Source organism: Morone saxatilis, unplaced genomic scaffold, assembly GCF_004916995.1.
Source record: "Morone saxatilis isolate NCDOM2014 unplaced genomic scaffold, NCSU_SB_2.0 Contig12, whole genome shotgun sequence".
NCBI classification, from domain to species: domain Eukaryota; kingdom Metazoa; phylum Chordata; class Actinopteri; family Moronidae; genus Morone; species Morone saxatilis.
The window spans coordinates 22,465,924-22,491,850 of record NW_023339674.1 but is presented as its reverse complement, the minus strand read 5'-3'; the positions used below and the strand labels follow the sequence as shown (position 1 = coordinate 22,491,850).

Here is a 25,927-nt window from a genome sequence, read left to right as displayed (position 1 = left end):
AAAAAAAAAAAAAAAAGATGTGTTGGGTTCGGGGATGTTGAATAAACTTAATGAGATGTCTGTCACTTGTTTCCTAAAGAAAACTTTATTAGTTTCAAGTTTATCTGAAGGACTCCCAATGACACCAATGTAATGTTTGCATGCAGTCTGCAGAATACACTGCATGCCATCGCCTGTTTCCAACCACCTTTCATTCTACCTGTACAGCTCTCTAACAATGGAGTACGAAGAAGACTACGAAGATGTCACTGTGAACCAAATGCTGGCTCCTAAATCACAAGATACCGACACCACGGAAATACTCAACAATTTACTGAAAGAATATGACAAGAAACTGCGACCGGATATTGGAGGTAATTTGCTCTTTTGCTTTGGTAACAGAGATTGTAAGATATCATCTTCACCTAACTAGTTGCAGACTGTAAATCCAATCCACAACACCGAAAGCTGTTATAATCTGATGAATGAGCAGATACCTTCTGCCTGTCTTAAGAGGCACTTGTATTTAAAGTAGAACCAATATCTAATCAGTACCTGGGGTATGAAAATGCCATATATACAATACAATGCATCACAGAACTTGAATAATATAATGTATGCGAAGATCATGCAAAGTAAGAGTTGCTATAAACCTTCATAATGCATCAAGATGTCTTATAGCAGCAGTCAGATGGCACTAAATATATAAATAAGTATGCAAGGTCAGGCATCACAGCTGCTTGTAAATGCTCTGTAGTGTGGTTGTGACACCTCTATGACAGCCTATTGTCTGTCTCAAGTAAAGTCAGAGAGTTTGTCTATAACCAGTTTAACCCAGAGATGTCATTGGAGCCAGTCAGTAGTCAACATCAGTAGTGTTTGTTAGTAATGAATACATGCCATCATCATTTTGTACATATATACATTCATACAAAACAGTAAGACTGTGAACACTATTTATTAATGTATTAAACTTACAACTATCATTCATTTATCAAGATGGCTAATATTATAGTAAGTAAAATATGGTGCTCTTTAGCTGATGTGTTGTTGTCAGTGCATCCACAACTAATGTTAGCCAGCTAGTGATAGTGTAAATGTTATATAAAACAAGAATCGATTTAGTCATTTGTTTTTTCCGGAAAAACAGAAAAATAGGTCACGCTCACATGGGTCATTGGTCAGTGGTAATGTTAATGACAAGTGAGGTGTGCAGACCACCACACCATAAATCTAAATGTATACCTGAGATAAGGATGAATTGTTGAATACCATTCATGATGTATACGGGTACTTTTTGACCCAGTTTTTTAAAGTTGTGGTAATGATAAAAAAAAAAAAAATTTAAATTAAAAAAGGTAAAAAATCCTTAGAGCATAGCAAAAACACATTTTAAGGAATACCTGGAATATGAGATGCTGAAGCACTTTGTCTCACAAATATTAGTCATTGTTAGGTAAAACATTTTTATGAGGTTGTGAGTCACTGAAGCATCATTATATCATTGGTGGTTTGCTTCGAGCAAGGAGAAAATCAAGTTTCTCAGCTGTTTGTTACTTACTGACCTACAGCAACAAAGGTCAAGATGCAACTCATCAGCATATCCTCATGAATATAAATTACCTTTTGAGGTTGAAACTTTGTGTGCAGGAGGGAGATATGAGGAGTTTTATAATTCACAGACTCTCGTGCCTGTTGCATTTGCATTTCTCATGTCATATACCGTATGAGAGCACCTGAGAATATGTTGTTTGTAGGTCATGTAGAGCCAGTATTCACTTTCTCTGCTCGGCTCTGCTTCTGTTTCCTCTCTGGATGTCTTTGGTGTCAGGATTAAGAATAGTAAGATGATCAAATCATATCCTGCCACGTGGTTTATATTAGTTATCATGGATGCATGGTAGAGATGGATTTAAAAATATTTCTGTGACTTGTTCCTTGTAAGGTAGAAGCGCAAACTGGTTGCAGACCATAGTTACCACAGGTCAGAGTAGAGCTGGAGATCAGGTTTTTAGCTACCTGAGAAACTAAATTATAATAGTATACATATCAGCAGGCGCCTGTAAGAAGATGGTTACATTGAGGAATTCAACAGCCTGTTGTGTTATAAAGTCACAGTCTTCAAGAAGGGTGCACTGTTTCAGAGGTGGTTGTTACCTCAGCTTCAGCATGTGGCCATGACTCTTCCTTTCTGATGCAGTTTCTAGTAAATTAGCTAGCACTCCAATTCTGGGATACTACACTGTGTTTGCTGTGTGTCAGTCAGTTAGTAGTGATTTGATTCATGTGCAGCTTGTGAGCATGGTATTAAAGCAAGACTTTGACATACTGTAGGTCCCTCTAAAAGGAATGGCTGCCGATCAAATTGTACAAATTGTACTAAATGGTCAGGGCCAGGAGGTGATTAGCTTACAAAACATAGAGACTGGAAGCAGAAATGTAAAAATACAAGGACAAATCGCAATTTTTGTCTTTATATTTCTGTTTGTGTACGGATTCAACAAAAGATATATAACATGAATTAGTGAGCCTTAGAGGTGCTGGTAGTCGTATTTTGAATTTTGGACAGGCTCAGGCAAGCTGTTTCTCACTATTTTTACTTGTTATGCTAAGCTAAGCTAATCACCTGCAGGCTCTAGCACACAGACATGAGAGTGGTACCAATCTTTTCATCTAACTCTCGGCAAGAAAGGGAATAAGTGTACTACCAATGATTTATTGTTAACAATATTAAATATCTGTCAATTTAAAACATTTTATCATAAACTAACGGTGAGCATTTGACTCTAAGTTACAATCAAATTTTATATTATCATTCTTCACACAAATTTACATTACTTTATCCAGAGTTCACAGAGGATCACAGTCATACATCTGTCTATACGCTGTGGCAGAGGTAGACAGAAGATCTCAACCCACTGACAGTATATAACACACAGTCATAATTTATAGTGTGTTGAAAATGAAAATATTTTGAGCTTTTTCCACCACAGCGACAAGTATCTAGCAGACAGTACACCATGCGAGTGTAAGCCCATACCGTTAGATACAGTAGATACAGGAGGCGCTGACCAGACCAGGGTGGGCCAAGGCACTTGACACAGTAAAATGTGCAGTGCTGATCGACCCGATTATTAAAAATATATTTACTCTCACCACTGATGTTTTCAAAACAGCGCAGTCTGCTGGTTGTTGTTATCCAACACCTGAGTATGTTTGAAAAGAAATCTATCCATAATTTCCTAATCTAACAAACTAATTCAGCTTACTGAATTTACACTGCAAAAAATAATGGGAAAGGTGAGCTCACGTAGTGACATGGTGATGTGACATGTGAGTCACAGCCTAATTAGCCTCCACTGATCTGCTCCTGAACTCAGATCAGTGTATGTGATAGCCTACTCACAGCACTATAACCACATGAGGTAGCTTGTGATGTGACTTATTTCTTTCAGTGATCATTTTGTGGAAGCTAAGGTTCTCCTAGTCTCTTAATAGTGCCACTTATTGCATCAGGTTATCCTGTAGGGTCAGTCCTATTAGTTTTTAGTAAACAGTCTTTAGCATCTGTATTGCTTGAATCCAAGGGCAGTTGTTGTATGTATACTACATCTGTTACTATGGATACCAAGCCAGGTAAGCTCTGTTGTTTTGGCCTGCCAGAAAAGGACAGAAAATAACAAATATTATTACACCGGATGTCACCGAGGGGCACACTGAGCTGTGGAAAAGGCTGTTTGATACTGTCCGGAGAGTTGATCCCTCTCTCAAATCCTAAGTGCCACTTTCTCTGTGTCACTTTCTCTGTGTGTCATTTTGACTCCAATAAATAACCCCGACCTCTGACTCTCCTCCTCCATGTCCTACATCTGCGTTTTGTTTTTCTTCTTCACGCCCTGTGGCCAGTGTTATGTAGCTCACTCAGTGCTGTAACTCCTCTGTGTCTTATAACACGGAAACGCTTTCGGAAACAGCTCAATCTTACCTCGAGGTTTATTGAGTAGAGTTGTTCTGGAGCTTTCAATGATATAACATGATCTTCATCAGCAGATGGGGGCAACAGGAACATGGTGACAATTTAAAACATTTAAAATGGCTAATGTGTTTATTCACACCTCCAGCAGATACTGTATGCAGCATTATCATTCATTTGGAGTATTGTTTGAATGTCAGTCCAATATTCGCTCTCTGTTAGCTCTGTTTTTGGTCTCCACCAACTCCCAAGAAAAATAGCTGCTAAAGGCTCTGCTAACCACACAGGGTACAGGGTTTTTTTTAGAGCTTTTTAAATGAAAACAGCTGCCTGGTGCGATCAAAAACGATACTATGAGAGCTGTGTGAGTGAACCAAAACAATGAACAATGAACTGGAACTCATACAGGTCCTTAAAGCCGAAGGGAGCTGCAGATTCAGGTGATAATTCTCTGTAGGTTCATCACTAAGAGCTACCTCTTTCATACTGTCATTTTATACATTGTTATTATAAAAATATACACATCAACACATATAACATCAGCATTCATTTGTAATCATGCTTCTGTCCACCTGATGTACTGGACGTTCAATATTCATGATATAATATTCTCCTTTTAGCTCCTTTGAGGTCTCCATAAACTCCTAAAGGAAATATCTGGTCCTACAGCTGCTAAATGCTCCACTATGTTCACCAGCTAGTTGCTAACTCTGTCCGTCTGCTGGGTTTGGTGCCGAGCAGTAGTGTTACACTGGGTTTCCAATACTTTCTCTTTTTTTTTGCTGAAAACAGCAGCCTGCCGTTGCCAGGGACCATCGAGCAGAGAGTGGTGAGAATGAAGCACAAAAGTAAACTTCCAAGGCAAAAAAAGCTAAAAGATGCTATAAAACTTCACAGAGACAAGGGGAACTGCAGAGCTGGGTGACAGTTCTCTGTGGGTTTGTCACTATGAGCGACCACTTTCACAAACATGCAGGGGCAGATCTAGAGAAATATTCATGGGGTGGAGACTTTAAGTGGTGGAAGGAATATATGCTGATTTTATCACAGACAATCATATATATCAATATTTGCTTGGAAAAGCCCCGAAATGAAAATATTTTATCCTAAAAAACTACATTATTGTGGCACGTTAGTAAAGCATTAAATAGAAATATCTAATAGGTGGCATTAGAGAAATCGAATAAATTTGTTAAAATTTTTTTTTAAATTGCAACTTCAGCCTGTCACTTAGTCTAACACTGTGTCCATTATAGACATTAAATGAATTTCATTTTTTTCCATGCTATTTTTAAAGATGAATCTAAATTAATGGTGCTTTAAATTTGACAGCAATTTGACACCCCAAAGCTCCCACCCCAAGCCACCCCCTCTAGACCGCTGCACGGTAGTGGGGTGAATTTATTTGTTCATATAACGATATTTTATAGTGATCAATAATTCAATTTAACTATTACTGTTCATCATTAATTGATCTGTCTAAGCAGAGAAGGAGTGGGTAACAATTGGTGTATCCACTAATGTATTTGAACTGCCAGCGACGTCATGCTATCCAATTGTGATGCCCAGTCATGGTTAAAAATATCAAACTTTGGCTGCCAGTTGAAGTCTTAACTTATAATGAATTTTTTTATTTTAACACACTGTATAAGCGGGAAATATCAATCATAGAAAGCGCATATGTGTTTATAGCTGCACATATCACAGAAAATAATTTTGTTTATACAGAATTTTAGAGGGAGTGAATACATGCAAGTAACAAAGAGTGGAATATCAGGAATAGAAATTTCTTATGGATTTGTGATCTGCTGTACTGTTCGTCTGTCAATCTCTGGATGGCAGCTCTATTAAGGTCTTTAACTCTGTGCCTTTTCACCTAAGCTACTTTAGGGACTACAGATTCTTTTTTGTTTTCCCCTCACACACCATTCACAGAGTACTTATTATTCTATTGTTTATCACCAGGTCTGTATCTCCTCCCTGTTGGCTCAGCAAAGCCTGACTAAAGTAACTTGCTATGGATAATTTCAAAAAAACAATGATAAATAGGATGTTGCAATTAGCTTCCCTTTTTCAATCCCCCTGACCACAATCCAAACAGATAATAATAGGAAAGTCATTTTGTTGATGCCTGGCCCTTTTGATGACAGATGGTGCTCTAAAGTCACTCTGCACCTTGCTCCTCTTGAGCAGATTAATGAATATGACTTTTTAAAGCTATAGGGGCCCATGGTTAAACGACGGAGTGAGGGGCAATTTCCATCACATGGACTGAATGCAAAGGTGATGCCTCGGCTCGGTGATGTTGGAGACAGTCAATACTAAACTGAATGTGTGAGTAGTCTTTAGTTTGTTGTGTCACGGTATTTAAATCTTTGTCAAAATTAAGGTGACTTTCAGTTGGATTTCATTATTTTCAACCTGGTGTTGTAGGCTTAAAGTGAGACCATGTCACTTTTTAAAGAAAGAATAACATTTCTCACTTTCTACAAATGAAAAGTCAGAAATTTGTTTGCCAAAAACAAAAAAACACACTCTCACTCTCAGTTCCTGTATGGCCATTGATAGTCAGGAGCACCCCGTACAGAGGCAGTGTTTCTTATTACTTCAGGCAGTCTTCAGCAGTTTGTACAGGTTTGCCCCTGGCAAGCTCCTTCATCTTACAGCTCATTTGTTTGGCTCTTCCTTACTGTTTTCATTTACTACTTTCAAGGCTTAAAACTGCAAGAAAATGACAATGGTCTTGTTTCATCTAATGCGTTTTTGATGAACGAACGATTGGTCACAGCTTGAGTTTCCTCTGGGGCGTCAAAAAGCCACCACTTGTTTCATCAGTTGAATGCTTTCAATTGTGAACTTAGCAGTCAGTTAGAAAGTGTTTGCACTAGAAGTAACAATACAGTTCTGATAGGGCATTAAGAGACTTAACAGTAAACAGTGAGACTGATATCAGTGACTTAGTTATAAAAAAAAGATAATTGATAATGGATAATTTCCTATGAATCTCTCTCGTGTATGTAGGCAATTTAAATCCATCACAGGAATGGGCGGCTCCGCCACTACCAATAAAAATGAATACTATAGGGTATTTACAGCAATGTAAACAGACCATAAACAGAGGCTGAATCTAATACAAATCTTAACTTTAAAGGTCCAGTTGTGTAACATTTAGGAGGATCTTATGCGCAGAAATGGAAACATTAATTAATTGGGATGCTCGATATTTGGCTTTTCTGCCGATATCCGATATTCCGATATTGTCCAACTCTCCAATTTCCGATACCGATATATGCAGGCAAAACCCGATACCGATAATTCCCGATATTACATTTTTTAGTGAATATCAGAGGGCTGATATTATCGGACATCCCTAATAATAATCATAGGTATGTTTTCATTAGTGTTCACCTAAAAATAAGAATGAGCCGTTTTTATCTACAGAGAGAGGGGGTCCTCTTCTACGAAGTCTGTTGATCCGATTTCTACAGTAGCCCAGAGCAGACAAACTAAACACTGGCTCTAGATTGTTTTGCAGCTACCGTAGTGTCTCCTGCACACTTGGAACAAGAGGGTGAGGCGAGGGGGTTGAATGTGCAACTACATTGTTAGATGCCACTAAATCCTACACACTGGACCTTCAAACAGGAAAGTTATTTCAGTGTAGGTCCAATTCCAAGGGTACATTTAACTCTCTGATGGACTTCCCCCTTGTAATTAACAGCTGTGTTTTTTTCCCCCTCCATTGTGCATAATGTCAAGACAGAAGCAGTTAAAAGCTGACACCATCACAGTAATATAATAGGCTTTCAATGGCATAACAGTAGAACATTAGCCTGAAAAAGAAAAAAGGAATGTGCTGTTTCAAATGCCACCTATTTCACAGAAAAATGCGCTGGTGATGGTCTTTGTTTAGACCATCACCTAATAACTAAGTTTGTTACAAAAGATGTTTTCAGGATTTGTCAGACTCAGCTCAGCAGATGACAGTGATTGATTGATGTGGCTTACACATTGTACATTTTGTTCACAGTAATTAATCGGAGCTGCGTGTCTCAATGTCAGGGGGAAAAAAAAACCTTTTGAGTTTGTTCTAGAAATGTTGAAGCTCAGTCAGTCACAATCAAATGAGGTGTATGAGTATTGAGGAATAATTCATGAACAAGTTTGAAATTTACCAGTTGCCTAGTGGTTGACATACCATGTCAGCCGCAGCATCCATAATTCAAGTCCAGCCGGGGACCTTTGTAGCATGTCGTACCTTTTCTCTCTATCTCTCTATCTCTCCCTGTTCCTGTCTGTTGTGCCAAACCTTACTGAAGAAACCCAAAAGATTCTGATAAACAGTGAATCAACTGTATAGAGGAAGTAAAAAATTGACAACTCTGTGTTTGATGGACTCACATTGATTCTTAGAACTCAGAAGAGATTTGCAGCTATATTTCTTTCAATGATGTCTCTCAATATGGTGAATAATAATATAATTATTCTTTTTAGCCCCCTGAATATCCATTACAACCTACCCTGTTTGTTGAATGACTAGGGTATCAGAGACTCAATAGTTCTATGCTATGTGGGCTATTGTACCTGATAAAAAAGTGTTAAATACACTTAGATTTAACTCCAGTCTTAGTTGCAGCCAGACTGCAGCTATTCATTAAAGAGCCCTCCTTAAACTAGCTTTGGTGTGTGTCGCTACTTACTGGGTGACAGATGATCGTCCATGGTACAGTTAGCCGGAGGGAGGTGATCTGTTCTGCTTTTTGAATATTTCAGAGCCCCTGGCATTTCTTCTAGTAATGAGCCGGGACACTGAGCGGAGAAGTTGAAGTCTTTATGCCATAAGTCATTATGCTCAGAATTCGTAGACGCCAACCAAGAATAGGTTGCGACTTTCCCACATGTAGTTATGTCATCGGGAGTTCCTGCTAGCTTATGTGATTAATGAGTAGACAAAAATGTACAGCAGTGGAGAGCAGTTACACCAGAGAAACAAGTCCTAGTTTGAGAAAGTAGACAATGATAAAACGGTTAGTATTCAAGGGAAATAAATTATAATAAATATAATATAAGGATACATTTTGTTTTTACATATTAGTATGGAAGCCCATTCCTGCCAGGAAAAGTAAAGAAACAACATAAAAATCAATATTATGAGTTATTCGGTCAAACTTGTGCAATAGTACGTGAAAATTTTTACTCACGAAGTCAGAATTTTGAGATAACACGCCAAGTTATGAAGTCAAAATTATGAGATAGTCCAAATGAAAAGATTAGTAAGTCAAAGGTTTAAGTTACTAAGTCATAATTATAAGACAGTAAGTCAAAATGATTAAATAAGTCAAAATCCTTCATAATAACTACTTAGTATGAGTCAACAATGAGTATGTTTATTTTTCTTATGTCTTTTTTTTCTTTTCCTGGTAGAAATAGAAGAAAGAAGAAGAAGATATACTTTATTGATCCCCTAGGGGGAAATTGGTATTTTATTTTTTTTTGTATACACACGACATCACACAGCTACAACAGGCTGAATCAAATGCACATCTCATTGCACTTGTAGAGCATGCAAAGGCGAGACAGAAGATGGTGGAGGTGATGGGTGCGTGCAACGTTACCGGCGCTCCCTGTTGGGGGTTTAGGTTGCCTTGGGCTCAAGGCCCACATCCAGTGCATCAGCGAGCGTGAAACTGCGGTGACCTCTCAGTACCAGTCTCGACACTCCATGAGTTTGTGGTCTGTGGGACTTGAACCGGCAACCCTCCAGTTCCCAAGCCAAGTCCCTACACACTGAGCTACTGCTGCCTCAGTAGGCTTCCATGCTTTAGGGCAGGTATATCTATGTTAGTGGAGTCTTTCCAATTTGTCTTTTCATATATTTCAAAAGTCATTATTATATACTGTATATATTGACTTTCAGTGCTTTTTCATTATGATGATATAATCATATTTTGTTAATTTTTTGTTGTTGTCCAAATTAATGAACCAGAGCAAATTCTAATTAAAACCAAAAAAAGTTATTAAAGTTAGTGGTACGTGTGTAAAGAGTTTTCTTCTCAGTTTACTGCATTAAACCTCAGTTAGATTTTTTTATGTGTGATGTTGAGATAAATACAGAAAAATATTACTGATATCAGCCCAGCACTGTTTTATAGCATCCGAAGAGGAAGCCTAATCCTCTTTATTCCAGCACTGGCCAGACATCGCTAACATGCAGTAGGGGCCAACGCCTACTCCTGGCCTTGTGGCTTTTTTGTGATTGGTCATGAGGAATTATTGAAAATCAAAGATGGATTATCTCCTCAACTGAGAAACCATTCAAGAGAGGATGTGGTGGGAAGATCTAAACCCACTCAGGATAACCTGCAGGCCAACGGAAGTCAAAAGCATTGATCGGTTTGATGCTTCACATAAGTGGAAGTCTAATCAACTCATTAAATATTTCATTTGTAAACAGGGAGAGTTACCCTTGGTAAGGACAGACACAATGGATCTGCAATGCAATGCAATGGTGGGAATTAATGTGACAAAGGTCTTACAGGATTTAAATTCTACTGTCTGTAAGTTTCTTTTTTTTCCCCTGTGCTTCTTTTTTGCTCAGATTCTTTGAATAAGGATGACAGGCTAATGTGGCCTGACAAGGACATTTCTAATTTCACATTAACATAAAAAGGCAAATATCCAACCGTGGTCACATGTTCTTGTTTGCCATAAATATCACCGTGAGTATGTCAAACAGAGAGACGAGGCTGCAGTTTGTCCTCGCTCTTCACTAGCAGCTAATTTACAGCCATTCATCAGACAGGGCCAGGCTCCAGTGCAAGCCTGGACAGAGATTAGCTAATGTCTCCGTGGACCTGTTCATCATCCTCTGCCCACCTTAATGACAAATAAATCTCACAAGAGGTTATGGCTTCCTTCTCCCCCTCACTGGATGATTGTATAAATGTCTCCAAGTACTCGTTCACCATTGCAGAGCAGATTATCCCCTCCCCTGAGAGAGTTCATTCTCTGTTATTCTCTTGTTTTCCTATTGTTATTTAAAACTGCCTATCTTCAGACAATATACTTCTATTACAGATGAAGCTTCAGATTAGTATCTGAGGAGACAGCACAGTATATTTAGTGGATGACCATTCCAAATGTTTCACTGATGGCTGCACTGATAAATAACCCATACACAACTACTAATTAATTTCTAGTAATGTTATCTATTTTCCTAAAGTTAATGAGCTGTCCCCATTTACTGAATGACTAGTCACAGCCTAACTGCTGCTAAGTGGCACTGTAGGCAGGTGCAGAATTATAGCCTGCAACACAATTAGCACTGTATAATGAAGGAAGTAATGCAATGCTGCTTCATTGCCAAAGGTGCACATTTTCAAAGGGACATAAGTAACAACTGAACTACTTATTGTTTTTTAGTCTTTTACAGCCCACACCTTAGGGTCTATTTGTGTTGCAGCGCAAAGACTGACACAAGCAGCGCTACAATGTGCTACTTTCCTGACCATGAACTGAGATTTGTCCATCCCTTTGCTGTTTCACGGTAAGGTGAGCTGTTGTTAGTTGGTGCTGAATGCTGGTTCTTTGACATTTAATTGACAGTCGACCCGCTGCTAATTGCCACCCCCCTGTTTACTGTTGCTATATCAAGCCTTCCATTATAGCATGTCACACATGCAGTTTAGAGTAATAACAGTGGCAGATTTACTGCTTGAGTAATTTTTTTAACTAGGGCATAAGATAAAAAAAGATACGATTGTGATTATTATTTTGACAGATATTGTGACTGTGACATAATTCATGATTAGTGGGAGTGATCATTTTTGCATCACAATTTTACATTTCACTGAAAACTGTAATGATGTGACATTTGTTGTTTTTTCTGGGGAAAACACCTTACCTTTCTCAAAAAATTGCAGCTTCTTCTTTTTGGATATTGCATTTGGCCATATTGCAATTTCGGTAATATTTAGATTATTAGTGCAGCCCTACTTTAAACAATGGGTCCTTGATTTCACACAAGTAGACAAAAGTAGCTTTTCATCATGATGGTGGCAGTTTGTCACTAGCTGATTTTACCAGCTTTGGCTAGCTGGCTGCATTGGGTAATAACACTGCCTCCGGCTGACACTTGAGCGTGTCTCATGTTAGTGGTGTAGCTCTGCGCTGTCTACCACTCTGGTCCAGACTGAAATATAATTGTAATAACTTTTAATATAGTGTTGTAAAACTAATGACATTCCCATCAGCCTTCACTTTACCTTTACTACATGTTAAAGTAAGATGGTGAACATGGTAAACATTATACCTGCTAAAAATCAGCACAAGAGCATTGTCATTCTAATGTTAGCATTCTGATGTTAGCATATAGCTCAAAGCACCATTGTTGCACTGATGTGCTAGCATGGCTGTAGACTAAGTTTGTTTAAAAAAGTCACCATCCGCACCAGTTCATCAATGACATGGAAAGGATTGTTCTTGTATCATAAGAGTCACAAGTTTGAGTACAGTATATTTTTGTTGATGTTTTTTTTTACTGGAATAGGATACCTTTGATTTTACATGAATTATACAAAAATAACAATAAAAATGCCTAAAAACATTGCAGCATGCATAGTAATTATTTTCGTCGTTTTAGGCCATGTTAATCCCAAAAAAATCCTAACGGTAAAATGTACACCATTAAGCAGTAGAAATGTGTCTGAGAAGATAAATAATTACTCTGATTTATATTCAACTTCACCTGGTTCCTTTGTGTATAGCAGACTGTGCCTATAGGAATTAACAGAGCAGGTGCTTTTGCACACGCTTTCTTCGACCATGGGTCACATGTTATATCAATTGTGGATATCCTGCAGATCTTTTCTCTGTTTTCTCTCTAAGGTTGTGGATCAAAATGCTCCTCCTGCTCAGTTTTTTTTATAACTGTTCAGCTGTTCACATGTCTATGTAAGCCATTTATACTTTCAAAGTGGGTACTAATCTAACAAGAGACTAAAGGTAAAGACCATAAGAAGAGAATCAATTCAAATGTAATCTGTACATAAAGATTGAAAATGTCCGTAGTGTATTTCAGTAACATCCCTGTGTTCACACCCCCTACCCCGACCTCCTCATTCTTATTTTTCATTGCACTTTATGAACGTCACACTACTTCCTGGTGAACATAAATTACCAATGCAAATTGGCTGCATATGAGCCTAATTCATTGGAAACAGGGTTATGCAGCAGTGCACCTTTCTATAATAAAGTATGTACTGTACTGTGGATCACATTTGTAATCTAAATTAGATTAAACCTTTTTTGTGCCGTTGATATTCTCTTTTGGAAACAGTGTAATGAGCCAGTTTATCTGTCCAATGGGATCACAAAAATATCAAGTTTTTTCTTCTTCTCTTTGTCTGGGTTTTTGCATAATGACTGCTGTGAAACTCTGATAATGTAAGACCTCAATATTAGGAGAGAACTTATGTGTCTTCTTTTGGGGAGTGACCTGATGAAAGATTCCTGTGATCATTATTGATCTCTATTAATTAGATGAAATGTTTGCATATGAACACATTTTTGGGGGAAAGAAGATCAGGTCAGGAGATCGTAGAGGACTGAGAAGCAGAGCAGCGTTGTGTTGATGGACAACCAGCAGGGTTGATTGTCTCCAATTAATTTCTTGTCTTGGTGGCTGTTCCTCAGGTCAAAATACATCCTGTTGCAGAAGCTGACACATTATTTACCTGACAGCTTACACACAACCAGCTGTTAACTCACTCGTAGGAGTATGTTTGAAGTGTTTGCAGCCCTGTCCCATCTGTTGGTTATATGGCATGAAACGGGTGCTGATTATACCGTGATTTACAGAAATATACAAATGAGAACAAAAGTTATCGTAAAAGGTTTTGGAATTATTTTGTCAAATATTGCACTCAAATATTTGAAGCTATTTGTCTCAGTTTTATTTTTAGAGGTTTATGCAGGAGATCTATGCAGTTGGCTCACCAGGTGTTGTGTGGTTATGAATATAGTGCTTTTGAAAAGCTGCCTCAGCAGGGACTCTCCAGAAGTGTTCTCTAGTGTGCCATCTGTTAGCACGTGAACCAAACGATGGAACGGAGACTGGCAGGTGGAAAAATTCTCGCTGTGGACTTAATTGGCTGAGACATGAAGACTCCAAAGACAGGTAATGTAAAATGATGGAGGAGCTCTTTGCTATGTAAATGTGAACGCTCATGGCAGCAGTATGTCACAGCTGTCACTTAGGCGGTTTAAAAGTTCAAGCTTCGAATGACACTTTTACGCTGAGCATGAAATCCTTAAGAGCAGCAAAGTTGGGGAAAGCCAGGGGTGTTCCACTGTGAGTGAAGGTGGCAGATCGGGGAGCAGGAGTTAGACTGTAGGCAATAGTAAGGAGTAATGTGTTCTAAAAATTGGGTGTGCATGCACTGTGAGGAGTGTGTATGTTGATGTACTGCTGCAGGCCGTGAAATCTGGGTGAAAATCGGCATGGCAGACCTCTGTTTCTGTCTACCAGGACCTTCCTGGTGGAAGCAGTTGTTGGCATATGTGTAATTATATGACTCAGCCCCACTGATACCTCACAATAACAGTCAGTGGGACAAAGCACAGATAGTCAAACTAGCGAGAGTGGAATGATTCACCTTGACTGAAATACATGTTCTCAATTGTTGCCTTGGTAATTCTGGCCTTTTTTTTAATGTATTATCTTATGCCACCGAGATACATAAGTTATATTTTGGAGGATCTACTGGCAGAAATTGAAAATAATATTCACTGGTATGTTTTGGTATAGTATAGTCACCTGATAATAACAATCGTGTTTTGGTTTACTTAGAATCAACCGTTTCTATCTACAGACGCCACAGGGCGCATTTTGTGGGGGCCACCACGCTGCTACAGAAGGTCAAAATGGAAAAACCAAACACTGGCTCTAGATAGGGGCATTCCCCTTTTTCGCGTGTTTCGTGGCCACCGAAGTTTCTCCCTTGCACTTGGAAAGGGAGGGTGAAGTGAGTGAGTTTCAATCTGCTCAATGCTATATGCTAATAAATCCTACACATAAGACCTTTAAACATTTGTTTGTTAATCCTTGCAGAGTTCTGTAAAAACAAGAAAGAATTTAGTGCAGCAGAACCAGAGATTTTTTTTTTCCTTGTTTCAACCTGGTGCCTACATTCCCCACAATGCAACTCAATGGCCAACAATTCAGTCGGCCATTCAGGTATGATATGCTAGTAGCAGCTAATGTAGCCTCGAGCTGAAATGAGGAGCAGGCTACAGAGGTCCTCACTTTCTCACTTCTATTTCAATTCAAACTTGTAGTCTTAAGCTCCAAACAATGCTGCCTCATATGACATCACACAAGGCACTCAGTGTGCACCCACAAAAGACTTTATTCAAATTTCTCAACACCTGTAAGACCAGTTTAACTCATCGCTCTATCATCCAATTCCTATTATTTATTGATAGGTATGCATCTACAGGACACAGAGGTGGGGCGACCCAGAGCCAGAGGGAAAAAGAATCTCCACATATGCTTCTGAACAATGCACAGCTTGTCACGTTTAAATGATATCATGCAATATTATTATATGTCAACAGCCCCTCAAAATGTCTGTGTATGTCCCTGTAACAGACCCAAATTCTGTGGGATTATTGTCCATATAAATCCAATGTGAGCTGAGTGAAGACTGAAGGATCTCAAGGCTATGGTGAAATAAAGCTGTGATTAAATCAGTTCTTTATAAAGTAAGGCAAACCACCACAGGTAATGTGTTTCAGGCTGTTAGCTCTGCACTAGCTCTACTGATTCTGCATTGTGCATCAAACCTGTGTTCCCTACTCTGCTGCTGATGAATATCATTGTTTAGTATTTAAAAGGTTCTGGTTTTGTTTAATTTGTGGAATTTTCTCCTACCTCCAGGTTAGGTAGAAAACATTGGATATTGGGATAGGACAAAGACCACCACAGCGCTCAATCTCGGTCCAATCAGGGATAGAAGCGCTGCCGGTTTATCAGTTAATTGCATTCATCTGGAATCCCAGATGTAATTCAGCTCATGATTAGTTGCTGGAGTGAAACCCAGCAGGGATAAGTGGATTTGAGAACCAGAGGACTACCCTGCACCTCCTCTGATGTTCTTCTGATATTCTACGTGGAGTTGTTTGGATACTATGCTGCATTATGGTGCATCTGTGGTGTGTTTCTCTAATAATTTGTGAATGCATGGATGCATAATTGCTGCATTCAAGAGAACACTCATAGAGGTGTTTTATGTGATGAAGACTAATTTGTGATTATTATTAACAACCACAGCTCCCTGAGGACGGTTCACACAGCAGCTATTTGCTCTTCAAAGGGTTCAGAACAACAAAGTCTCATCGATCTGATTTCACTTTGACTTACAAAAGAGGCAGGTATGGTGCCTAAATGAAAGTCATGATCAATAATTGTTTTGCTCTTTTCTTCCGCAGTTAAACCAACTGTTATAGATGTCGACATATTTGTGAACAGCATCGGACCAGTGTCATCAATAAATATGGTAAGTCAGTCCCTTTGATTGTGGTTATGGCGCAGAGTCTTGCACAAATTGCGTCACAGTGTTACTTTTTCTGACCTTGAAATGTGTGATGGCCACAGTTTGGCATGAGGAGAGAAAGAGGAGTTGCAACCAGCTGGAGCTGCGTGCAGCTGAGACAGTGCTCGGCAAGGTGTTTTTATTTTGGTGAAATTTAGGTCTCTTTGTTTTGCTGCTCTGGTGAGAATAGACATTCAAGGAACAAGTCTATTTTCAAAGCAGCATCACTCATTTGATAATGTTGTGGTTCATCAGTAAGTCCTAGCAAATTTTGTCTTGCTTATTAACAACATCTGTCCACCACACCTGCTTGTAAGTCCGCTGATGAAATGCTTTTAACCATGAAGGCAAATTCATCTTTTAGATTAGTGAACTATTGAGGTTACTCTCTTTAAATAATGAAGAACAAAGTCAACCACTACTAGCATCAATTGTAGTTAATTGCAACAACCCGAAACTGCTGAGATGTCCGCAGCACTGCAACAAAGTTTCAATAGCCTGAAATATGCCAACCAACACCCATCACTCATAGGAAGAATGTAGTTCTGCAATTTTTTATATCATATAAAAGTATGCGTTATTATTTTACGCACTGCTGGCCGCAAGTGCACACTTGCCTATCCTGCAGAGTGGTAAATCCAATAGTATAAAATATAATACTTACTTATAAAATGTCATTTAATTAAACTTGCAATATCATATTTTTTTGGCCACTAGGAGGCAGTGGAGACAAGTTGTGAAAGCAACATTGACATATCATCACCTTTCACCTTTTAAAGTGAAATTGTTAACAGTTGCTTATTTTCACATCCAGCAGTCACGGAGCAACACTATCCTTCATTTGGAGTCGTCCAATATTCACTCTTTTATATTCACTCTCTGTAAAACTGAGGTAAGCTGCTGAAGACTACGAGCAACTCCTTTTACATTGTCTCATTGATTTCACATGTCACTTGATGTTTTGTTATTATAAAAATAACAATCATAAAATCACAGCTTTAAAGTCACTACAAGTATGATGTGAAAATTCTTTTCATCAAGTGGTAGTATGAAGAATGACATTGTGGCAGACAGCAATGCCCCATTTACACATGTCATTTTAAGTGTCTCACATCTGGATTAAATCCAGATGCAATTTAAGACACTTTTTTTAGCCACATACATGCATCACTGTTGGCCAGATCTAATTGCAATTCTTGGTTTTCTTATACTACATGCAAATCAGGGTCGGCCCTAATTAGGACTGCACGATGTGGTAAAAAAATAAAAAAGACGTAATTATTTTGACAATTACAGTAAGATTCACAATTAGTGATGATGATCATTTTTGCATCACAAATGTAATTTTCACTGAGAACATTTTTTTCTGGGTCTGTAACAAACAACATCTGGAGAACAAGATTCATAGGCCAGGGTATCTCTGCAGCTCTACAGTACTTCATTATGATGCTGTTTTGTCACACATTTTACCATCATCAAAAACTGCCACTTCTGTGATTTGGATACTGCACTTGACCTTGCAATTTCAATAATATTTTGTTTAATTGTGCAGCTCTAGCCCTCAACCAGTCCAGAGGGTGGTGGTAATGCACCCGAAACTGAACTACCTTGTTAATAACTATTTATATACTAACTCAATAACACAATGAGCGAGACAAAAAGGTTCCACAGGGCAATTTCAACACACATTTTAATTGCCGTTAACACAGGGGACAGACGATGGAAAGCCTATTTCCACAGACGGACTGCTTCCTGGCATAGTTACACTTTTAGAAAAACACAGATAACATATCTTGGAGAGACAAATGCATGAAGACCTTTTTGCATCTGGCTAGAATGCGTAGGTGGTTTGAGCAGTCTGATTTCAATCTGCCTCAGATGCTTCTTGGATCCATTTATACTTTGCTATTTTGTTATCCGATAGCTTGCCGATATGCCCACAACATATGCAGTGACTAAGTGTAAATGGGGTCCAACATGCTTGGGTTGGAAGTAACAGACTGGACCCATTTTTTTCCAAATTTGTATAAATGTCTGTATAGAAAATCCTATTCCCCCAGAATTATTTTAAAGATATTTACATAAAAAATTAAGTAACTTCAATGACAATACTATTAGCATATTGACTGTCCAGCAAAATGTTTTATCTCTGACATTACAGGTTTAAGTCTCTCTGGATTCTGATTCGGAGTCCCTAAGTTTTCCCTATCAGGTGCTGGCAAAGGTTTTGTCTCAGAGGTGTGATTTTATCCTCCTTTTTAAAATCACAGCTCACAAGAGTTTATAAGCCTGAAGAAAGAGAGGCTTTAACTTACTGGAAGAGGGGAGAAAAGGAACAGGAGAGGAAGATCAGAGAGGGATGAGGGAGTCTAGGGTGGATATAGAATTGGAAGGAAAGCACAGAAATTGGTAAGAGATGGGTGAAAGGCAGGAGATTTTAGGATACTTAGAGTTGAGTGTCTGTGAAAAATGGTCAAGGGAGGGAGAGTTATGGGTTTTATAAAAGGGATATAGAGTGTTGCCGGTCAGATGGACAGACAGAGAGAGAGGGGCTCTTTAGTTGAGAGGGAAGAGATTTAAAGTCTGGTGGACTCAGGAAGACCAGCTGAGACAAACAGATAAGACATTTTTTCTTGGGCAGCTTATCTAATCAGGATCATCTGTGTTGATACTGTTTTCAGGTCTGTGTAAAATGGGACAGGACAAATAGGACAAATGGCCAGACTCTAATAATTTAGCTCATATCATTATCTTTATCTTTACAAGTAGAGATGTACCGATCCAAGTCTTTCTTCCCCTACACTGATTCCAATACCCGAACTCAGACTTTTCAGAGATGTAAAATCTGTAAACTTCTTTATACTGAACAGATTGATATGTGTAAACTAAGCTTACCTGTGGAAGATTTATGAAATTGCTTCAACCTCATAATGACAGACAGACACACCATTAGTGTGGAAGAAAGTATTAATGTAATGTAATTAATTAATTAATGCCACATTATAAAGCCTTTTTTGTTAAACAAAAAAAAGTGCAGAAAATGTCATTATCACAACTTCCCATTATATAGTAAAAACCTACCACCCCCTTTTACATTAAGATGCATTTATTGTGAATTACATGTGGGAAGAGGCGAAGTCTTGTCTGTAGCTTTTGCACATGTCAGCTTACCCCTGCAAAGGTATTTATTAAATTAAATGCATGCATCCATTTAATGTTGATAAGTGATGTTTGGCCGATACTCATTCTGCTTAATGAGGTCAGTATTAGGGTTAGGGTTAGCTGTCTGAAGCTGGTGTGCTGGCTCTGGGAAACTGTCTCGACCTCTCTGCATGTTAGCTGCACAGCAGCAACTTTGCAAAGCCACAACTTAGTTAACATTAGTTACATTACTTGCTGCATTGTTACTCGCACTCTATCATCATACTTTGCCATGGTATTAACCTTTTTCAAGGGTGGAAGTAACTAATTACTAATTACAACCACTCATGTTACTGTAGTCATTTATTTAGTCATTTATTAGGTATTTTTGTAAGGCTTTATTTTTACTCTTAATGCATTATGCATTACACTATGTAATCTACTTTTACTTCTACTACTATTTCGCTCCTAAGTGTAATTTGAGTTCTCTTTCATGAAAAAGGTCTTTTGGATTTCCCTGGGATCCCTTACACCACCTGTAGGTGGGAACACCAGTGTGCCTGTACCAATGGGTGTGAAGGAGCTCAAACCTTGTCGTCATTGTTGCCACCTGAGTGACTTTAACAGTTGACAAATGTTCAGACCCTTTAGTGACTTTAGTTCAAATAAGACTTTAGCTACTTTGTAAGCAGATGTCCACATTTTCTCCTGAACTCTGTCACGCTCTCGAGCTCACAGAACACCTACTGATTGTGCAAGCTGAAACATTTTTTCAGAGCATCTGAAAAAGGAATAAGCTGTTCTTGCACAGACCTGGGTGACCAACCAACAAAATGCCCATAAGTGAATGCTTTTGAGCCAAATGTTCTATAATGAGAGTAGAGATTAGTATTTACATGCTTCCTTACTTTTCAAGGATTCAAGGATATTATTGTCATTTACAATGGAAGGTTGTAGGTTTAAATTTAGATATAATCCCCTTTATGCTACTTAAAAAATAAATAAATAAATAAAAAAATTGATTAATGAGTCATAAAAAAACCATTTGTATGATGGATTGTTAAGGAAGAATTGAACAATCTCACAGCCTTGTTGTTCTAACTTGTGTTACAGATGAAACTGCAGTCCCTTTTATTTCTTAATCCTGTCATATATGTGCTTGTAAATGTCTCAATACTGATGGGACATTGTATCCATATGACAAGCAAAGTCTTGTGCTTTATATTGGCATTCCTGGGATATTTGGCATAAATTACATGTGAGCCAGGTATTTGGTTTTATGTAAATGAGCACTACTGCATTCTTAGTGAATAGTCTGAGCTACTACAGCAAGTCTCAAGCACCCTCTCTGTGTGATAAGCTAATTTTAAACCCCATTGTCAGAGAAGAATTCATATACAGTATCAGCTGTCATACTAGTATTGTTTCTAATTGCAATGCGGTGTATAATTCAGGGTGTCATGACTTCTCCAGGAGACAGATGGTGATTAATTCCCTTCGCTTTAGGAATAAACTCAGAAGAAATTAGGCCATTTTCACATCAAAAGTACAATCAAACAGAAAACTATTTATTCAGAAGTATTGATTTCAAAATTCAAAAGAAATTGACATATTAATGTTCAGTAGCCCTCTAAAGTATTGTACCAGGTCTTTTGACATAAAGGTGGCCCTGCGTATGCATGTGCCTGAAAGGTTTAAGTGGCTGCTGGAGTCCACTGAGCTTTTCATTCTTAGTGAATCACTGACATTTGTACTTTTCTTTAACAAAAGGTGACATCACTTGATCCCTGAATGGCTAAAACAGCAAGTGAGCAATCAACATGTCAATTTATCTTTTAATCCGTCCATTCATCCAGCCGTTTTGCACAATTTACTGGTGTGCTGTGCGACAGATGGGATATGTAATCCTTCTAGCATATTTTGGGTCTTTGCCACAGTCTTCGTGCCTAGAATATCTATACAGGTTGGTGTCCAGCAGGCATCCTAACAAGTGGCCCATGACTCCCTGAAAGACAAAGGAGTGTCTGAGCACCTCATCCATTAATACATGAAGTATTGTTCAAGTAAATAAGTAGTTAATAAGAATTTCAAGTAAATGGTGCTGGTGCTTTCTAATGGTCTAGCAAAAGTTAGAGAAACACTCCCTTCTGGCTAAGGGGTAAAATATCCTCATGGAATTGAACAAAGAAAGCAAAGAAATGAGGGATGCACAATATTGTATTTCTGCCGACATCCAGTGTCCTGTTATTCCTCAGCTCCTTCCCTGGGCCGATTGCCAGTGCCGATACCGATATATGCACATATTTTTTCAACCTAACTGCAGAGAACATCAAGTCTCTCCTGTAATGGAATTAACATATTATTATTCTAACCTTATCATGATGGCTTACTGGCAGATGCAGACATAAAAAAATGTACACATTTACATTTAAACAGTATTCATCATCAGTCATCCTGCTTTAACGGGCTTGCCTGACAATCCTGACAACAACCAGGGCAAAAAAGTTGCAAAACCTGTAAATAGATCTCTCTGATCACAGGGATTATGTGAAAGTAAGTGCATTTTACAACTTTACAGCAATTAGTAGCATTAATGTCTATTGCAATCCATCCATTAATTGTTGAGACATTTCACTCAAACTATTAGGGCTGCCCCCTAATAGTTGACTTAATTATTAGTCGCTGTGAAGAGCCTTAGTCGACACACTTATCATTAGTCAGATAGTCGTAAAAACAAAAACGTCAGACAGCATTCTGGAGCTGCGCCCAGAGACGAACGTATCTGAGGACTGTCGCAACAAGGACCTTTTCTCCCACCAGTGGAAAGGAAGTTTTTTATGCCAAATTCCAAAACGATACAAAGTTAAGAAATATTGTTTAATGATAAATTATGCTGATGTATGATAGATAGATAGATAGATAGATTATGGTGAAAAAAGCTTTTACTTGGCTATTTATTGAATCTGCTGCAGAAATACTAGACCTGATAAATTGCCTCTAAAGACTGTCAGAAGGACGCAAGACCTTTTGATAGACAATGTACTATATGTCATGTTCCTGCTGCTATAAAAAGTGAGGACAGGACAAGAGCTGTCATTAACTCATTTAAGGACAATAAAGTACATGCAGAAGAAGAAAAGGACCAGATATTCTGTGCCACCACACAAGATTTCTCTTTTTCTTCAGTGAATGGCTGACTCAGCCTTTCTGTTTGTACATTTAGTATTTGTTTTAAATCTAATATCAACAGTAGATGTATGGAATAGACTGATGAGACTGATAAAATAAGATTAAATCATGAGTGAAGTTTAAAAAAATCTATTAAGCTATTTCAGTTTATTTATTCATTTCTTTCTGTATTTATTCAGGAGATTATTTGTAGTGTCTTATTTACCAATTTTACTGTACACCAAATGGAAAAGCTGTGAAGGTCATGAGTCACAAATTAAGGGACAGAGCATGAAATTGATCAAAGGCTGGACGTGAAGGACAAGCTGAAAGTCATCCCCAAAAGAGACAACACTGGTTCAAATTGGCACTCTTCATCACCTTATTAAGTCAAACATTTCCAAGTTTATTAGGAAGGTTCCCCTTAAACAGCATAAATACATAGGCTACAGTATATATGTATTGAAATTTAACGAATACATGATGGTTAAATATGACCTGACCAAAAACTGTGAGCAAAACAAGTTTTCCTCAGATAAAGCAAATCAGACAGCAAATTTACTATAAGAATAATATATTAGTTGTGGATAAATCAACATGAAAAGTTTTTTTTTGTGTTTCAAACTGCACAAATCACAAAAGTAATGAATGGGAAATGTGTATTATCTCAATACCTCTGTGATAGCTCTGAGTGCAGAATACATGTAAGCTATTAGCTTTACAGCTAAGGTGATCAGTTTGTTTCAGATATATATATATATATATTTAGTAATATAATATAAGGGAGGTTCAGTGCTCAATGTGCAGCAGGCAACCAGCAGGAATTTCCTTTGTTATATGTTAACGTTACTTCAATGCAAATATTACTTCCTTAAAATGCTAATGTTACTAGGCTACTGTAGAAAACTATTCCTGGTGGGGTTTCAACATTCCTGATTCTATTCTAATTGGTTGGAGTGGAAAAATGATTCACTTTTTTCAGGTGATTATAACTAATGGAAACATACCTATGAATATTATATTTCCAATTTCTGCCAATAGATCCTCCTAAATGTTCTGTTTATTTTGACTGGTTTCAAGCTAGTTGTCTCATTTATAAATTCTGAACATGTCCATGCTGTAATTAAGCTATCACAACATTGTGGTAAAGTGTTTTCTACCCCCTGCTGCACATGCATCCTGGAATGTTTGTACATTTTCTCTTCATTAGGGACAATGACGATGAAGCACACCATGAACGACCCATTCAGAAGAATAAGCTGAGCTATGTTTGCAATAAACGATATGGTAAATTGGAGAAGGCAGCCTCTTTGTAATAATAAAGAAGCTATTTTTATACTTGGGTCATGCAGTGTCCAAGGCAACCTGGTGTCATCCAGGAATTTCTGCCAAAACGAAAGCTGGTGCCAGTGGGGTCCCTGGTGCTATTCTCACCCTGTGGAGAGAGCTGCCCACTCACTGGCTATCACACACTGGATACCCAGAGAAATACAATATTCATGCCAGTTCATTTCCCACTGCGTAAGTGAGCTGCTGGCAGGACTACTGCAACATCCTTGGTACTGTGGTTTTCTGTAGCTCCCAGCACAATATTAATTTCTAATGTTCCTGAAATTTGTAGCTCACTGTAATTGTTTGGCTCATACCTGCTGCGTTAGAAAATTGCCTTGAAAAGTTGTTTTATTCACCTCATAAAAATCTTTCTTCAGTGGGTGGGTCAGCTGGTTCTGCTTAGTTACAGGACAGCTCATATACGAGAAGAAAAGTACACTTTCACTTAATAAGCCCAAGTGATGCATCTAATTTTTTCATTTTTCTGGCTGGAAGATTTAGGTAATGAAGTCATCAGCATGAGGATCATATAATGAGGCTCTTGGTAACACAAACAGAACAGTTCTCAGTGGAATATTAATATGCTGCTAGTGTGGTTCAATCAGCATGTAATAAACTTACAAAAATATCTTCCCTGTTTAACAAGTGTTCATGACTTTCATGATACCTGTGTGACCACAGCACTGAGCATTCTCAGTCTGCTCTACAGTGTTGCAGACAGAAACATTGCTTTACTTTGAACCACTTTGTATACTGTTTTGATACCAAACTCACTCACCAAATGGTCCAACTTATTTCAGGTGTTTATCACTAAAGCAGTGGTTCTACCTCATGAGGAGTCTATCAGATCATTAGTGAGACAACCTGTTCCTCCTGAAAGTCAGTACAAGACTGCACAGGCTGAAGAGCCGCTCCACATGCACAATAGACAGCGCTGCCGTGTATAACTTCATGGATATTATAGAGAAATGGTTCAGGATCTCCATCTCTGACCCCAACTTCAAACATTCAATGACTTCAGTGTCCAAGTTGAGGGAAACTGTATTCTCCTAATCGAAAGCATGCGACTGTCGAGCAAACATGCATGAAACGACATGATTTTTGCAGATATTGGAAGAACTTATGTAACGCAAGAAACAACATCATTGTTTGATTAGTAACTGTAATGTGATTACTGTTTTAGCAGCAGTGATGTGTTACATTACTGAGTCTCCAACGTGGTGCTGGAGGGCACCTGGTAGCCTGCAAGTAGCCTGCGAGGTGACCGCAACACATTTGGCATTCATTCTGTGTCCCAGAGGGTGGCCTAAGCCCTTGCAGACTTTCTCTGAGTTGTACTTTTAGATTTTCATGATATGTAATTGTTGCATTTATTGTCTATAATTTGTTAACCTTTTTGAAGATCAACGTCTTAATTAGAATTCATTTAAGTTATTGATTAAGTTATTTGTTTTATATTATTTCATTTAGTATTACTAAAAAGGTGCTTTTATTTTGAAGTTTCAGTTAGTCTCATTCGACTGCTCTCGTGTGTCTGACTGACAGCATCAGCACAAGCAATTAAGCAGTTATTAAGGACTTTTGCGTTGTTTCAAGTTTCATCCTCGTCACAAAAGACTATATGTTGAAGAAAACTGAAGATTTGAAGACAATTCCCTTTTTTGTAGCATGCAGCCAACGAGGTATTTTATTTATCTGTGTTTTACTTTATAAATGTTATACCACATGCTGTGCATGTTAT

The 25,927-nt window shown here is 38.2% G+C and overlaps 1 protein-coding gene across 1 annotated transcript in view; it reads left to right on the top strand.

Annotated features, from left to right (window-relative positions):
* Positions 1 to 25,927, top strand: part of LOC118322400 (gamma-aminobutyric acid receptor subunit gamma-3) — a 53,270-nt gene that overhangs the window by 2,785 nt on the left and 24,558 nt on the right. The window contains exons 2-3 of the mRNA XM_035654065.1: positions 208 to 353; positions 16,442 to 16,509. Coding sequence (XP_035509958.1) covers positions 208 to 353; positions 16,442 to 16,509 — 214 coding nt within the window. The remainder of the gene's footprint in view (positions 1 to 207; positions 354 to 16,441; positions 16,510 to 25,927) is intronic.